This window comes from Ornithodoros turicata, chromosome 4 (assembly GCF_037126465.1).
Source record: "Ornithodoros turicata isolate Travis chromosome 4, ASM3712646v1, whole genome shotgun sequence".
Lineage (NCBI taxonomy): Eukaryota > Metazoa > Arthropoda > Arachnida > Ixodida > Argasidae > Ornithodoros > Ornithodoros turicata.
The window spans coordinates 21,283,787-21,300,078 of NC_088204.1; the positions used below are offsets into that span (position 1 = coordinate 21,283,787).

General features: G+C 46.5%; 1 protein-coding gene across 7 annotated transcripts in view; it reads right to left on the reverse strand.

Moving 5' to 3' along the window:
• Positions 1-16,292, reverse strand: part of LOC135391307 (rho GTPase-activating protein 190-like) — a 47,090-nt gene that overhangs the window by 30,330 nt on the left and 468 nt on the right. For 6 of the 7 annotated variants that reach the window (XM_064621535.1, XM_064621531.1, XM_064621534.1 and 3 more), the window contains exons 2-5: positions 8,564-8,986; positions 6,504-6,687; positions 4,326-5,013; positions 2,936-3,463 (exon numbers count right to left, since the gene is read on the reverse strand). In XM_064621535.1, coding sequence (XP_064477605.1) covers positions 2,936-3,463; positions 4,326-5,013; positions 6,504-6,687; positions 8,564-8,833 — 1,670 coding nt within the window. In that variant the 5' untranslated portion in view covers positions 8,834-8,986. Of the gene's footprint in view, positions 1-2,935; positions 3,464-4,325; positions 5,014-6,503; positions 6,688-8,563; positions 8,987-10,007; positions 10,109-16,292 lie in introns of those variants that run through there. The other variant, XM_064621530.1, reaches the window with a different exon arrangement.

The window sequence follows — 16,292 nt, forward strand, 5'->3', positions numbered from 1 at the left end:
GTGCTTAGGTATTAAATAAACGAATTTTAAAGATCAGAGCTGCCTCTGCAGCTGCAGAGGCTCCACCGTCACTCCCTAAGCAGGTGAGTGAGAGGGAGGCGTCCAGACGCCCCGTAACTCTGCATGACGCCTGTACAGCCACGGCATTCCTTTTCTTAAAGTGGCACCCTCATTGGTTCTTATGGAGTGACGTTTTCTTATTTTAGCAGAGTGGAAATTCCACCATACTCTCAACATGTGGCATCTGCTCTTGTCACGTATTCCGTCAAATAACAGTCACAATACGCCACTCATTCGTGTGGGACTTTCGATACCATGGCCATATGAAGGGAAGTGCCTCGGGACGAGTGCCGATATTTTGAACAGGATTGTTCTTCTTCTCTGCACCGTCCTCATCACTGGCAGAGTATTTAAAGCATTAGGAATGATGTGTTAAAGGTTCATGAGAATTGTGGGTTGATCGCCTAGGGGAAGAAAAGGTCTGTACAGGCTTTTACGACCCAGGTGAATGGCTGCTTTGTTAGAGTGCGGAGGAGATTATGTGAATAATAATCCCCTCCGCACTCTAACAAAGCGACTGTTCACGGCGGTCCTAAAAACCTGAACAGAGCTTTCCTTCACCAGGGCTGTCGACAGGAAATCTCCTTCCCTCGGCTAACAGTCTGCGACATAATGTCAGTTCCCCAATAGTGAGGAGCACGCCTTCTTTTTTTTTTCTGCAGTTGCATTTCGCTCCACCCCTCCCGCGTCTTGACTGGTCCACCTCACCAGCAGGTGATTCCCACCAGCCAACAAAAAGCGCTGACTGACTTCGTGTCACCGCACGCCTGGAGTAGCACGGGCGAGATTGCCGCCGCAGCTACTCGCATTCTCGTAAACAAATATTTTCGGCAAATTCACGCCTCCCAAAGGAAATATTTTGGCGTGACGGTTCCTGAAGGTAGAGTCGCCGTCTGATTTTTCGGACTCGGCAGGGATCGCGCAAAAGTCCGAATAATCAAGCAGTCCCAAAAAACGAATTTCGCTTCAAAATAAACTGTACGAAGCCCTCGTAGGCTGGAGAAATTTGTCGATGCTTTTCTAACGCGCTTCCAGCTCTGCCTGATAACATCGGCTTTTATTTCCCGACCGCTGTCATCAAGTCCGTCAACTTGGTGGCAGGGTACAAGTTGCTTAGACACGCCGTCTTCCGCGAGGGCCGTTAAATACGGGGTGCCGTGTGATGAGCTTTCATCGCACGTTAAAAAACCCTCAGGTGGGCAAAAGCAATCCACAGACCGACCGCTGTGGCGTCGCTCATGATCTCAGTTGTCTCGCGACGTAAACCCCTAATTATTATTATTATTATTATTATTAAGTCCGCAAGTCGGCTTCACCCAACGCACACGTGCTTTAGGTGAAGCTCGCTTTACAGCGCTGTCGCGCGACTTGCGGACGGACAGCACGTGGCTTGGTCAAAAACGGAGACGCAAAAGCGTTACGACAGACCTCTTCTACTCAGAGGAGTGGAAAATGAACAATCACTGCCTATTGCCTCAATACTTTAATTGGTTGATTTCTTTTGATACGGATTTCGGACGATACCAATATTTTCCGTCAGCCCAAGAGAAACATTTGCTGGTTGGGCAAACAGAGTTCAAAATATCGAGCAACCGAGCTGCACGGCGTCCAAAGTTTTGGACGTTCTTATACATCATCTCTATAGGACCCGCGGCCGTTCCGCGAATGAGTCCGAATAATCGACCATGTCCGAAAAATCGGTCGGCGGCTGTAGTCGTATGTCCAATTTGTCCATATCCCACAATAAAAAAATATATGTTACAAGTTACTTCCATGCTCCTTTAAATGCACTTGTCATGGAATGAAAAAAGTTGAGCCTGTTCCTTGGAATACATTTATTTGCGGGACTGTAATAAAAAAATTCCGAGGCTCTCACCGCAGGAGAGGTCAGCAACGTTTTGGGCATAAATCTACTTTGGTGACTAACTAACTAACTAATCTTCTTCAGTATCAAAATAAAACTGTTCAAATGATTTCATTTATCTAAATTAATTAATAAGTAAAATTTACATCAATTTAACTCTATACCAAATTGTAACGTCACAACGATAGATGAAATTTCTTAAGTGTAAGCCACACAGACGATATGAAAGACCCGTATGAAGTTCTATGTCGAAAACACAGAAACTACGCATGCACTTGCTGACGAAGTAATGCTGCCATCAGCGATCAGCCTGCAGCAATTGATTCACATCTGTGCAGGTATCTCAGAGTTACAGGGACGTCTGCACAGCTCCTTTCCTCCTCTGATTGGCACGCTCCACTCCTCGCTTTGGGAGTGACGTCACGTCGCTGGAGCTTCCGCGACAGCGGACGCAGCACTGATCTTTAAAACTCCTTTATTTGACCTCCGAGCACTTTTCAGACTAAAAAAATGAGACGGGTAGATTGTCAGCCGATGCCGAACATAGTGGTATGGGTTCCGTAGAATGGGTTTCCGGATGCGACCGACCCTTTAAGCGGGCCTTCCGTATCTAGGTGGCATTGGAAAACACATTCATGAGAGAAAAGGATAAGGGAAGGAAGTTCGATTTACCACGTGTTCACACGAGCGACATCCTTACGGAAGATTCTAGTGGAAGAAAAAGCGAAAACACTGCTCACAGAGACAAAGTTCCGTCCCATGTTATGTTGAGCATTCGCACAGTGCGGAATATCGGGAGTGGCGTACTGCACACCTGGCAGACGACACTGTCAGCGTCTTTCCTGTCGTCTGCTACGGAATATCTTGTGGCTGTGTCGCAGCATATTCCCACCGGTTAGCAGTGTACGTGAACACTGGATGTTGAGCGCTCGCACTCAGAAAGCTACGACGTTTTTCGCGTCTTCCGCTTCTGCGGGGGATGTCACTCGTGTGAGTACCACGTTAGCCTACCTGGAATCTTCTTGCAGTGCCTCTGTGATCTTAGCAATGTCCTCTTGAGTGATAACGCTGCCGGGTCCCACGTTGGCAAACTCGTAGAAAAGTTCAGCATGCTCCAGGAGCAACTCTTGAAATTGAGCCCTCGCGCGTTCCGTGATCTCCCGTTGGTGCTCCTCGTAGACCTCGAGAAGATCAGCCTCAGAGAGCTGCTCGTAGCACTCCCTCCCCATGAAGAGGACCCTGACCTCCCCCAGCGTTTTTCCGGGCGTCACGTACCCGGTCTCTTCCAGGAGCTGCGTGAACTGGTCGCGCAGCTCTCTTCTCCTCTGCTCCGCTTCCAGAGTGGCTCTGTGCTCCAGGAAGCAGTTCTCTGCTTCGGACAACTCCAGCAGCGGGAAAGGGATCCGCCCGTCCTCAGTGTTGTCCTGGTCCGGCGAATCCACGGCTTCCTGCCATGTGGTGCTGCCCGGTACTTCCAAGAAGAAGTGGTCGAAGTCGGGATGGTTTCGAAGGATTTCGTCTTTGACCGTCGTCCAATCACTACGCGAGTGCGACGTAACAGTGCGTAAGCGTTTGATGAACAATTTTATCTGCCAAGTTCTGGTGCCCCTATGTAGCACATCACCCCTCCAAGAAATGTAAAGAGTGCTTTCTACATAAAAAATATATGCACACAATCAGAGAGTTTATGGCTGCAGGCAATAACACTCTGGACTGAGGACAAGAGGAGACACCCTCCAAGAAAACACAACAAAAGCAGCATGCGTAACAGAGCGCAGTTCTATTCATATTTCCTGCCATGTATTGTGCTGTTCCACATTAGGTGATTTCGAGCATCCATTAGACTGTTTTTCCATTCTCATAAAAATTGTAAAAATACGATAATGAACATCTCCATAAACACAGACGCAATTAGCGAGCGTGCTTCGCCCAGTGATAGATTTTTTGGATTCCACGTTTTTGTAGTAAATCTCACAAAAAGCCCCGCAATTTTGATTGAAATAGTGTGTTGCAGCCACATAGACCTAAATTCACGAAGAAAAACGATACTTCTGCTTGGCTAGTTTTAAATTCCAATCAACAAAATTAAATCGATTATTATGGTGGTTGGTATTTTTATGGCAGATTAGCAATATAGGCCACGATGTGCCAAAGGAAAATTAACTTAATGTGTGACAAAAATGAAATCCACCACAGTGTGTGGCAAAACCATTCATGAGTGTCATCCCGGAGGTTTTGAACCTATGCCGCCTATCTTTAAGAATTAAATTACACTTTTCCACCAGACACCATGTATGATACACACACTAGGGCCTGTTGAGCTAACGGGAAGCCGGTTTTCTCCCTCTAGCCTTCGCTCACCTGTCGTGGGCACAAAAAGACATGTTGGAAAGTCACTCACCTCTCGCCGATGCCATCCAAATTGGGCAACAGGTCAGCCAGCGCTGCCGGCAGCGCCCTCAAGTAGCCCCGTACCCTCCTACCCACGTGTTCCTCCCTCAGCCTCCGCACATGTCTGTCAAATGCAGTCCGAGCCGCCGATCGGCCAAACAGTCCACAATACCTCTCAAACTCTGGACTCTGTGACAACCTCTTGCTCACTGAACTCCACACCACCCTGTGATCCGTCACCTGAGTCCGCACTAGCGACTGGAATGCCTCCGTCGCCTGATCCAGCGCTTCTCTCCGTGCCCGGACCGCTTCGGTGAATGGAGCGATCCGGCCCACACCTCCCCGTCCTCCGCGAGCTGCCTTGTCGGCCATTTGGGCAATGAGGAGGAAGGCATTTTCGACGTTGATGTTCTCATGCGCCGACGTTTCAACTAGAGGAACTTGACCCTTGAGATCTTTGCGGGCAACTAGCCTTTCTGCCTCACGTATGTAAGCGTCGACGGCTTCGTCGCCTTTGGTAGTTGCCAGGATGACTGGTTTCCGAGTGCGGAGTAGAGCGTTGAGGAGGGCCGCCGTGAATTCCACTTGTTTCTCTATCATCCTGCCCGGCACTTGACATACGTCAAACACACAAACAAAACCGTCCACACCCATACGACCATCGGGGAAGAGCTTCTGTTCATATTCTTTTTCAATGCCTGTCGGGACAGAAAATTTATCGTTGTAATATCCTGGCAGGGAACCAGAGAACCAAGGAACAGTAACGACAACGGCAATAGAAACGGAAATTATATATTACCGCCAATGGAGCTGGTAATAAAAATGACACACACACACCACGTTCCTCCATTACGGGAAGTGGAAACAAAAATGATCGCCTGGTGCTAAATTCGGGAAATGGTTGTTAATGTTACGCAACAAGATGAGCGATGTTCTTTCTGTTCCGAGGACCCTATTCTCTGGAATACATTCCCTGAATACCACGGGACAGAGTTGGAAATGCACCATGGGACCCTCTGACGCAACTATCGCTTGCTCGTCCCAGCCTGTGTAACTCCTGATGCACACACATATGAAAGCAAGGCAATCTCTACAGCAGTCCTCAAAACATAGTTCCAAATTAAAATCGATAAAACTCTCAGTGCAGGGATAAAGAGAAAGGACGTACATGAAGACGACGGCAACAGCAGCAGCACTGAACTTTATCCCCACATTGAAGGTCCGGCACCCTAGGGGGCCGGACCCCCCCCCGAGACATACCCCTACCCCCCATTCCGGCAGATTTTCCTGCCGCACGCTCCGTTTTCCGCACACACCGCACAGTGGCGTTCCTCTACAGCTTGCTAAGCTTCGCAACATGTGGATCATAAATAAAGTTCTGGTGTGAAATGAAAGCGCAGCAGCTCGCCGTCTTACATGGCGACCCCCCCCCCCCCCCCCCCCCCCCGTCTTCTCTCATTTTTTTTGTGGGGGCCCCCCCCTGAGGATCTTCCCTGGATCCGCCCGTGTTGAAAGCACGTAAGCAGCACAGCGACGAATTGCCACGCATGATGTCTTTGCTCAATAAATAAATAAATGGAGCCTGAAGTGTTAGGGTTTAACCCAATTCTTCCCCGAATTTGCACCCCGAATTGAAGGTTGCCTCTTTAGGGTGAAACCCGATTTTTACCTGGCAAATTGCCCTCACTGGGGCATCTGTAGGAATGTACACTTGTTCGGCAGCAACCACAGTCACATCACAATTTGTACCGAACCAGTTCAGTTAGTTTGAGTAACTGGGCAAAATTTCTCCCCAAATTTAGCCTTCTGGAGGTTTTTCCACCCGAATTTGCATGAATTCAGAGCGCATGTTTATTTACCCAATTTTTACTCCCTGAATTTAGAAAAAAATATTTACCGAAAACTTCACACTATCAATAGATCAGCTGGGAAGTGCTCGCATTCGATCCACCACTGCCCAGCATCTGCAGTTGTAGCCGTTCTCGTAGGGGAATGAAGAATCCTGCATCACACTATTTGCGGGTTCCCAGTTGCTTTTCTCCCGTGGGACAGCGAAAATGTCGCTTTGCGTTATACAACTCGGGTTCCCATTATATGCGGTCAAACACGGTATATGGAAACGTTAATGAGGATACACCCATTACCGTTCCCCCTGGTAGAGAACGAGAGAGGGGAAAAGCAAACTCACCGAGCTGATTCTTACAAATGTACATGAGTTTCTCGGCTGAAGTGAGGCGAGTGGTTGTGCTACGCTTGATGTAGGGATCTGTCTTGCCGCTTTTAAAAGGCTGGAAAGATGAGTCATCGATGAACTCTGTCTGCTCCACGACGTGGAAGTGGAACTCTGCCCCTTCTTCAGATGTCTTGGTCACCTGGACAAATGTAGCAAAGCAGATGTTGTTGCCATGGTTAGTAGACAGCCTTTTCACGGGTAAAGTTTAGCCCTCTGCGTGACCACGGTTCTGGGCAAAGTAGCGCGACATTGTGCGGACAATTTTTTAGAAACTTCACTTTCAACAGCCGCTACGGGAGAACCGGACAAAGTTTGCTTGTATCAGTATGTCGGAGCACTGCCAAATGCGCACCAACCTGGACCGCTTCTAAGGGGTGGGCAGGGTCAGTTCGGTTCGCTCGGAGAACCAACGTAAACACTTCAGTGCACACCCAATTCCTCCCACTAGGCGGCACTCTACAGACCTACGGCTAACTACGCACCTGCTACAACTGGGAAAAGGCACACTATCCAATCATTTTCTAGCCTCTCCTCCTCCTCCTCACCCACGGGGTGCAGACAAGCACCATCGATACATATGGAAAGCCTGCCTAATCAGTCTTCTCACTCCTTCACCACGTGGACATATCATGTGTTGCAGCCAACTGCCACAGATTATTTCAAACACATACTGCTCATGTAGTTGACGGCAGGTCGTCCCCATAGCTACGGACGCTGAAACCATGCCGTCACTGGCAGACCCTGACATATGGGCTATAACTCCTTTGCTTTGAAGAACCCTTAATAAAAGGACTTTGCGATAAAATAAAATAAAATAAAATAAAAATAAAAGGCGCTGCTGACACACGACAATGGTGATATCGCTTTAGTATTCCTCTCAGCACACTCCGGAATTGCTCAGTGCTCAGCGCCTCGGTGATATGGGCATAGACTTCACCATTGTGTTTCTGTCCACGCAGGGCATCTAAATTGTCTTCCCATAGCTTCATAAGAGCCCATGTATCCCTTTTTTTCAAACGGCACTCGCAGCTTTTCGGAAGCACTCTCATAACTTTTGGTGCTTGACTATTGCCACACATTACAGTCACGACGCGGTCGGAAACACGATTATTCTTCAATGTTGTACACGTACATGCAAGACCGAAGGAAGCAAAACACAACTAACAACAATAATATTGGCACGCATAACGGATGTCAAGCACCTTTGCTTGAGATTACCGAATTTATGATCACTCGTATTGGACAGGTAAGGCTCCTGTAAGTTCAAGTCTGTAGCAAAGCAGTCGACAAGTCGCCTCAATAGCAAATGATTCATGTGTGGAGATCACCCCCACTGCGCACACCCTTGGAAGGTAATTTTGTCAGGAAATTCACACTTCCCGAAGGAGATATTGTGCGTGACAGGTTCCTGAAGGTAGTATGTTCATATCATGCAGTAAAAAAAATATATGTTCCAAGTGCTTTCCATACTCCTTTGATACGGCTTTCTTGTCATAAATGGGGTTGGAGCAGCCCCTGTAAATGGAAGTGCTCCAACCCCAATCTCTGGGGGTGCAATGACTTGGTGAACCCACTACACTTGTAGTGTGCCCATTAGAGCACCGCACGGGCTTACCCGAAAACCTCGGCCCGGCCCGTGTGCCAGGCCGGTAAAGCTTCCCTTTTGCAGGCCTGGGCTGGGCTCAGGTTTGACCATTATGGGCCCGGGTCGGGCCCGTACATTGCCAGGCCTAGGTCCATCTCAAGCCTGTTAGATAGGCATGGTCAAATTTTACAGCCTGATAGACTGAGCCGGGCCAGGCATCCTATAAATTTATTGGGCTCAGGCCGGGGTCGGGTTAGGTATGCAGCCCTCGGGCCAGGCCCGGGTGAGTAAATCAAGGGAAGGCCGGGCTCGGGCCTAAATATGTGGCCCGTGCAGTGCTCTAGTGCCCATATTAACGGGGGTGGCTGTTGAAATAAAAGGAGATGGCAATGTCGGTACAGTGAGTACACGATGCAGACAAATATCTCACCTCCCCCCAGTAGAGGAAATGATCATTGTTGACAACCCGCCCACCAAAGTCTGTCTGGCTGAGCACCGATATGTGGTCCGTGTGGTAATCATCCGCCAGGGGCCGCACGAAGCGGTTGCAGAGGCAAGACTTGCCCACCCCTGTGGCTCCCTTCTCGCGCTCCGTGCCAGAGAGCCCTACGACGGCGACGCAGAGGGTTCGAGCCGCGGCATCGGTGCTCCCACCCGATGTCCCGCCTCCACCGAGGCCCTGAGACCGCCTCGTCGTCATCGGGCCCCTGTTGTTAGGGCCCGCCGCGGCGAGGGGCCCACTTCAGGGCCAACGGCATCCGACTGCCGCCTCACGTCGTATCGGCGTCACTGGCCGTAGTTCGGGGTCCGCCCATCGCGGCCCAAGTGCCTGTCTGGAAGGAGGACAGATAACCTGCGTGAAAAAACAAAATCCCGGACAGATGAGAAGGACAGCATAACATAAGGGTGTGTCAGCAATAAGGACTGCAGTCGTGTCCACCCTGGAAACGGCACCTCGAGTGCTTTAAGAGATCGTTAATGCTTATCCTAATTACGGCGAACTATGAAAATAATTACTGTTTCATATTATCATGAGCAGAAATAATTATTAATACAACGTTTCAAATGCTGTGGGATTAAATATAAGGTGCAGAAAAATGCACCAGAAATGCCTAGGTTGAACACGACTTTAACATGCGCTTGAATAACGTTTTCAACCAAAAATATTTCCATTTCACCTGCCAGACGTACACTATGGTAAACTGAGTCAATCGGGCGTGGAAAACTGCTCCTTTCACAACAGGCTCTCCCATACTCACTTGCGCGCTCAGTGGAGAAGGGAGTCAGTTACGAATTACCCGGTCCGAGTACCCGTAATACAACATTCTATACTTCCCGACCAAACATCAGTGCTGCGAGCAGCGGGAACTCGCATAACCCCAAATCCGATTCACATGAGCTCTGAATGAAGCACTGGTGCGAGTAACACGCGGTCGGCTTCCCCGCGTGGCGTGTGTGCGCAGCAGTGAAGCACGCCCGTAGAATCGTTTCTTTTTCTTTTTTTGTAAATCCTTCCTCATTTGTATGTAAGCATTTCGCAAGTGAAGAATTTTCTTTCTCGTACTTCAACCAAACCCATCAGTCGCCATTCAGAAGACGACAACGAGAATGTGCGCCCGTGTCATACGAGAACCGCCAGGTAAAAGCCTTAGCCTCGTCATCGAATACGACAAAAGCACACACTGGAAGTTTTCAAGCTGAAAAGACGTTTTATAACACGAGAGGCCTTCAGGAAATAGAACACATCATCAAACATCTCCATCAGCAGAGCCGTACCGATTTATCACTGCCCACTTTTCGCGAACAAAAATTAAAGAAGCCGAGGGCTTGGTCAACACACAAACGACGACGGGTGATAGTAGCGTGTAGTCTACCTGCTGGCAGTAATTTTTTTGGTAGGCTTCGCAGCGAAGAATTAAAGGGTCGTTCGCAGGAAAACGACGAACGCCGGCATCAGGGTTGTCGCACGGAGAGCACCGACGCCATGGCTTTTAGCCGCCTGCCAAACAGCCAAACGGGAAGCGGCACAGAGCGACCGCTGCACTGCTCGTGGCGCTTTCATCGCCATTGCTGTCGCCGTTCGCAGACGAAAAATGATTGCAGACTGCCAAGAACCGCGCTGCGAAGAGAGCTGTTTCCAAAGTGCTTTGCTTTCATTGTACTAAAATGGCCCTGCGCGTCCATTTGGTCAATCCTGCTGTTCATCTCGACATGCTTTGAATGAAGATGTGGGTTCGAGTCCTATAGCTGGCTAAGCTTTTCAGTGACTTTCATCTTTCATGCTTTGAATGTTCTAAATCCAGGGGCGTTAACAACCAGATCGGTCAACTATTTATCCCGTAAATATTTTTCCGTATAACTATCTCTCCCGGTTTTTCGTATTTTCCCCGCAAATATTTCTGTGTTTATCATACGTGGTGAAATGATAGAACTGTTGCATTGACTGTTGTCATCCTGCTGTTAGACCACGGGGAATGTGCCAAATACTTCACGTATTTTATTGGGAATTTAGATCACATATTCAGAAATATCGGAAAACGGGTACTTTACGGGGGAGGTGGGTGGGAGATTAAAAAAAAAACGTGGATGAGTGAGGCGTGATGTCGAATGTTTTCATTGGTTCTGGGAGGCACATGACCCAACACCATGCCGGCGCCTCGTAGAGAGCATTGCTACCAAGCGCTCAATGTCACATAGTACCGTACTTTGTTTCTCAGGAAATATAGATACTTTGCATCAAGACTGCACTGTCTGTATGTGCGTGTTGCTTTCGGATTCTACGGGGGCAAGTCACTGGGAGAATGAAGGGCTAATATAAAAGGGCCTTGAATGAGTGCTGGCGACACTTTCGATGGGGCGATGAGGTCTCCAGGCTGCCCACACATAATCCAGGCCACCAGCGTATAACCTGGGTTAAGTACCATGCATATGAAGTTTGCATCACATCTTAACGCCCAAATTCAACGCACACAATTTGCGAATGCATATATCTTCGCTAGCGCCCTCTAACCGTCACGACCATGTGGTGCTGTACGAGGGTTCCCTGCCGTCCTTTTGTCGTGTATCGCACCGATTGTTCTCCATAGAATTCCTCCCATACTTTTTCCATGTTTTCATTCTTTTTACGTCGAGATCCATTTATTTGCTGCTGCCGCTTTTCGCACGGTAGATTTTCTTTTTCCCTTCCAATTGCCTTTCTGCAACGGCGAGGAGCTGGAGACATATCTTATTGAGAACCCACCCAGCTTGGGCGAGCTTATTGATTTTTTTTATTCGTCTAGCGTCATCTCACACGAAATAATCAGCTTCACGAAGGAAGCAATACGATTATCAGTTGAGGCGAAGGACCGACAATAACGGGATTAATATCTTGTTTACGTGGCCACACACATGCACACGTTACTTTTTTTTTTTTTTTTTTTTTCGAAAGATCAAACCGAATGCTAGCAATCATTCGTGATCTTCGAGCACGTATTTTCGAAGTACAGCGGAACTACAAATCCCTCATATAGCGAGTAGTTACTCGCTAATTGCCCTAGTGAATTTCGGCGTAGACAGAAGCACCCAACAAATGGTACCCTATCAAAATGATCAGCGGTAAACGACGAACTCACACCAGGGTCATCCCATGCCAAACGTCCCAAACGTTGCCGTTCGACCACCCCCGATTTCTTTCATATAAATTGTGATTGACTGTTCTAATTCAGGCCGATGCTCTCCCGGCTTATTTTTGACGCAAAAGAAAAAAAAAATCGATCTATGACCGCCTCTCGAAGATACCGAAGGGACATCATGTGCTATCCTATCTGGTGAAAAAAAAAAAAAAATCTAACAAAATAGGTTTTGCGCAAACTGCAATCAAATCTCCTCTGAGTGGTGGCAAAACATAACACTTTTGTGCCAAGAACGTTGAAGGCTGATCGACACTTTATGCCCCGAGAAAACTGTAAAAACTCGAGAACTTCTGGAACGTTTTACGGAACCCTGCAATTCTTTCAGGGCTGTTTAGGGCTGTTGCCTAGGTCTTGGAAGAGTACGCGAAAAAAAAAGAACCTAAAGTTCGAAAACACTGGTTTTTACCACATATTCAGCGTTAATTGTACACTGAGGTGGTAGTGATAAGAGTATCAGAAAAATTGCTTTTGATAGTCTTCCCCTTGAACATTTATTTCACAAAGTTTCATAGAAACACCTTTTATTTTGGCAGCGAATTATTTATTTATTTATTATAACTTGACCACCCTCGCAGGCCGGCACTCATCCGGCGTTGCCCCGTAAGGCTGCTTCACACGACACACTGCCGCAATCATCAAGAGGCAGCCATGGAGAGTTTTTTTTTTTTTTTTTTTCGTCCAGAATAAGCCGGGAGAGCATTGGCTGCATGGGAACAATCAACCACTATTTATTTGAAAGAAACATGCTGAAACACAGAACAGGCGAAGACAACACAAGCCTCAAGGTGAATCGACAGCGGTATTTCAACTGTTCAGAAAACTGCATTGCTTGCGTTCCTAGCACCGCGGTGAAGCAGATGACCACAGAGCAGACGACAGATGCGCGTGGCCGCCCGCCAATGACAGACGAGATCAACCAATCCTTTGTATATTTTGACACAACAGTAAGCTGTATCGGCTCGCTGGGAGCGTGAAGACAAATTGACGACGATAGATTCGGAGACATGAGAACGACATGACATGACATGATACGAGATGTGCGCAATGAGGAGTGAGACGGCGCGTGCGACAGCCAAGCCATGCGTGAATGCTTGAGAAGGAAACACGACACCGGTGTTACGCAAACGCAGTCGTGCACGACTAAACCCTGCACCTTGGCATTCAAGACTGCGCCGCATAATAAGCCACCGCGTGATTCACACAAGAGCGATTGGCAACTATGCCGCATCATCCGTGTTGGGATTTTGCTACAAGAAGATAGAAAAGGGCCTGGTTCGTAATTCGCGTGTCATTTCGGAGCACTGTGCAAAGTCCGAGGGCAGGGTAGTTGAAGTGAGGATCAGGAGAGGATAAAAATGCGGAAGGATTGGGTGAATTCTCATGTGGTGGACCCTCTTGCCATGGAAGGCTTTAAAGATGTATTTTAAGAAATTATATCCTGCATTAAATTAACTGAAATGTTGCGTCCGAGTGCAAGATATACATATTCACACATGTAACCACTCAAACACAAGAGCCTAAATCTTCAGGTGTGGATTCTTGTGATCTGTCAAGAACTTCTTTTCCTTCGTCACTTAGGTCTTCCCCACATTTTTTATGGGTCACTACGTCACCGCTAACAGTGCTTGCGGAAAAAACACAAATGTGTGTGTGTGCACAAATACTTTTTTTTGTTGCTGCGCAGACAAAAATGGGAAATGTTTTTGTTTTCTTCATTCTTTTTCTATTCTGTGCATTGTATCTGGTTTTATCCTGTGTCCTTCATTAAGATGTCGAGAGTTTTCCATGGTGTTTTGATCGACTGTTTTATATTTTCTCGATATTGTGTTTTATAAAATGTAATATGTCTCTGCCACAATGTGGCTTCAGTCCCCACTGGCAAGGACACATAACATAAATATACAAGATAGACACTTCACAACTGAAGTAGGCAAACACATGGCAGGTGGTTGTCCATGTGTGTTCAGCCGACTTTCACGCACTGGTGCGCAGCATGATGCAGTCTCGTGAACTTTAATTTTATACATGGAAGCCCGTGGACTTACACACAGGCTATGACTTTTCTGGAGTAAGTGACTTCTTGAAATTTGTGGTGTCTTGACAGTTATAGTGCAGTACAGTGATATTAATATTTGTCACAAAACTACTAAGTGTGTGTACGTTGCACAGTGAGCTGCTTGTCTATACTGAGGTGGTGCTTAAAAAAAAAAAGGATCACATTTAACCCAATTCAGAGCAAAACTTATTTAGGGAGGAAGAATATCAGGAGGAGTTGGGTTATACGATTTCACAGGAAAGTATCAGACCCTACAAGGTAATTACACCGCCTTTCTAAGTGTAGCTTCCCGCATTGTTTGCTTATATAGTGTGGTGCAGAAGCCTTTTTTTACGAGGATTACTTGAAACCTCAATTTCAGAAATGAACTCTGAGAGCATGGCCATTATTTCAGTTAATTAGTTTATAATTATGTAATAGAACTAATTAACTAATTATTACTCAGTAAGAGTTCAGCTCTCAAAGAGCTGGAATACTTGCACTTAATAGTTCATGTACAGATCAATATACAGTATACATTGTACTTCACTTTTGCCAGCGCATTCTTTAAACATTCTACCTTTCCTTGTATTGAAATGTAGTTTCTAGTCATCCATGATAGCTGAATGGAGCAGTATACCTGGATACACTAGATCCAGGATAAACAAATGAGTTTTTACACATTGTATGCTTGCTCGGACCACAGCCTTCGGAACTGCAGTATGTATAAACATATACGTGTAATAAATAAATCAATACGAATGAGACTATGTAAATATGCTAGCAAAATATAGCAAGCACAACTCTCACTTTTTGTATCATTTCATGCATCGTACAGACAGTCAATATATGAAATTCGAGGTGAAATACAGGCCGCATACGTACTGAGTGTTCGTTGTCACAAGTATATGCAACAAAGTATCTGCTGCTTAATCACTTCACCTGCAATCATTGTTCATGCTATTATATGATGTGTTATGTGTCACATGCACTAATTTACATTGAGCATGCTGTCTGCTGGACATTTCTTTTGTTGCTTTCCTTTTCATGCTTTGCATTGTTCGTTAGCGTCACCCATTAATGTGGGGATAAGGCTAAAACCCACTGTTTAAAAATGCTGTCATATGCTTTCTTACAGCTTCGATTCAGTTTGTAGCCAGTTATTTATAACTGAATTTTATAGCCAGCACTATCACTGCCGTCAGTGTGTCAGGAGCTTTTGGATTTCCTTCTGCCAAGCAATCGAGACAGCACGTCTGCAACAAAACTCGCTGACTGTGGTTTATTATATCTCTCTTCCACTTGGAAATCGTAGGAATAGTAAGAAATCAAGAAAAGTAAGGATCAGGCAGGCACAAAAACAAATGGGATATCAACCCCTCTTGTGTTCCTCGGATACCACACAGTGAAGAGCAAATGTCCTCTGCTACTACATGGTGTTCCCCATATGACATATGTGAGACTTTGCTATGAAACAAATTTGCAATACTATTTTGTTAAGTACATAGTTATACTGTAGGTCGGCACACCAATACTGTTCCCAGAGACTCAGGTACCTTTTAAAAGTAACTTTAACAACCCTAATCAGAGTGAACACTTTATGCGCAGCCATAACGATTCCTGAGACTGGGGCAAAGCATGCAGCCCCAGTCTCAGGGTTCATTATGGAGATACGTTATCACCAGCTCGCCCGCTTTTTAGCCGTACTTTATGTGCATTAGTAACCTTATCAATACTTTTCTATTAAATTTCTATGATGATAAGATGTTGCATACCTCATGTCATATACCGCAGTGAATCTGCATACCTGGCGCACGTATACAACTCATGTGCAGTAATGAACGCAATGTCATTGCTTTCTGTGGTGCACCTACGCATGCCCTTTCGATAAGCCGCTGAGATTTCTGAACCGCTTCAAGCCGCTTATCAGGGATAATAAGGAAGTCCCGATGACAACCATGACAACCGTAGGGAGATTTTGGAGCAGAGCTCCAATTGCCGAGGCAACAAAACGCCGATGGATATTGAACAGCGCGCTAAAAGAACAAACTTATAACCTTGTAATTTATTTATTTGTGAAGTTTGCGTTAAAAGATGCTGACGTCCAAAAGCAGAGGCTTATTCCAATCTCCTATTTGGAGCCAGAAGCTGGAACACAGGTACTGTATTTTGTTAATGGTATGAGACAGCTTGGCATGTCGAAGCATGCTTTCATCACACGGTCTCACTGTGTACGGTCCACAATCTCGCACGGATAACTCATCACGCAGAAATGAATCATCCCAAAGGGTGTTCTCTTATTGAACGTTTAACAAGCAAAACAGAATACATACGTGAGATGCGAAGTGCACGCGTGACATTTAATTGTGTATCATGCGGCTCTCATTTTGTGCATCAAACCGCACCTGCCTAAAGTATGCAGTGACACTTACTAGATCTGTTTTGATTTG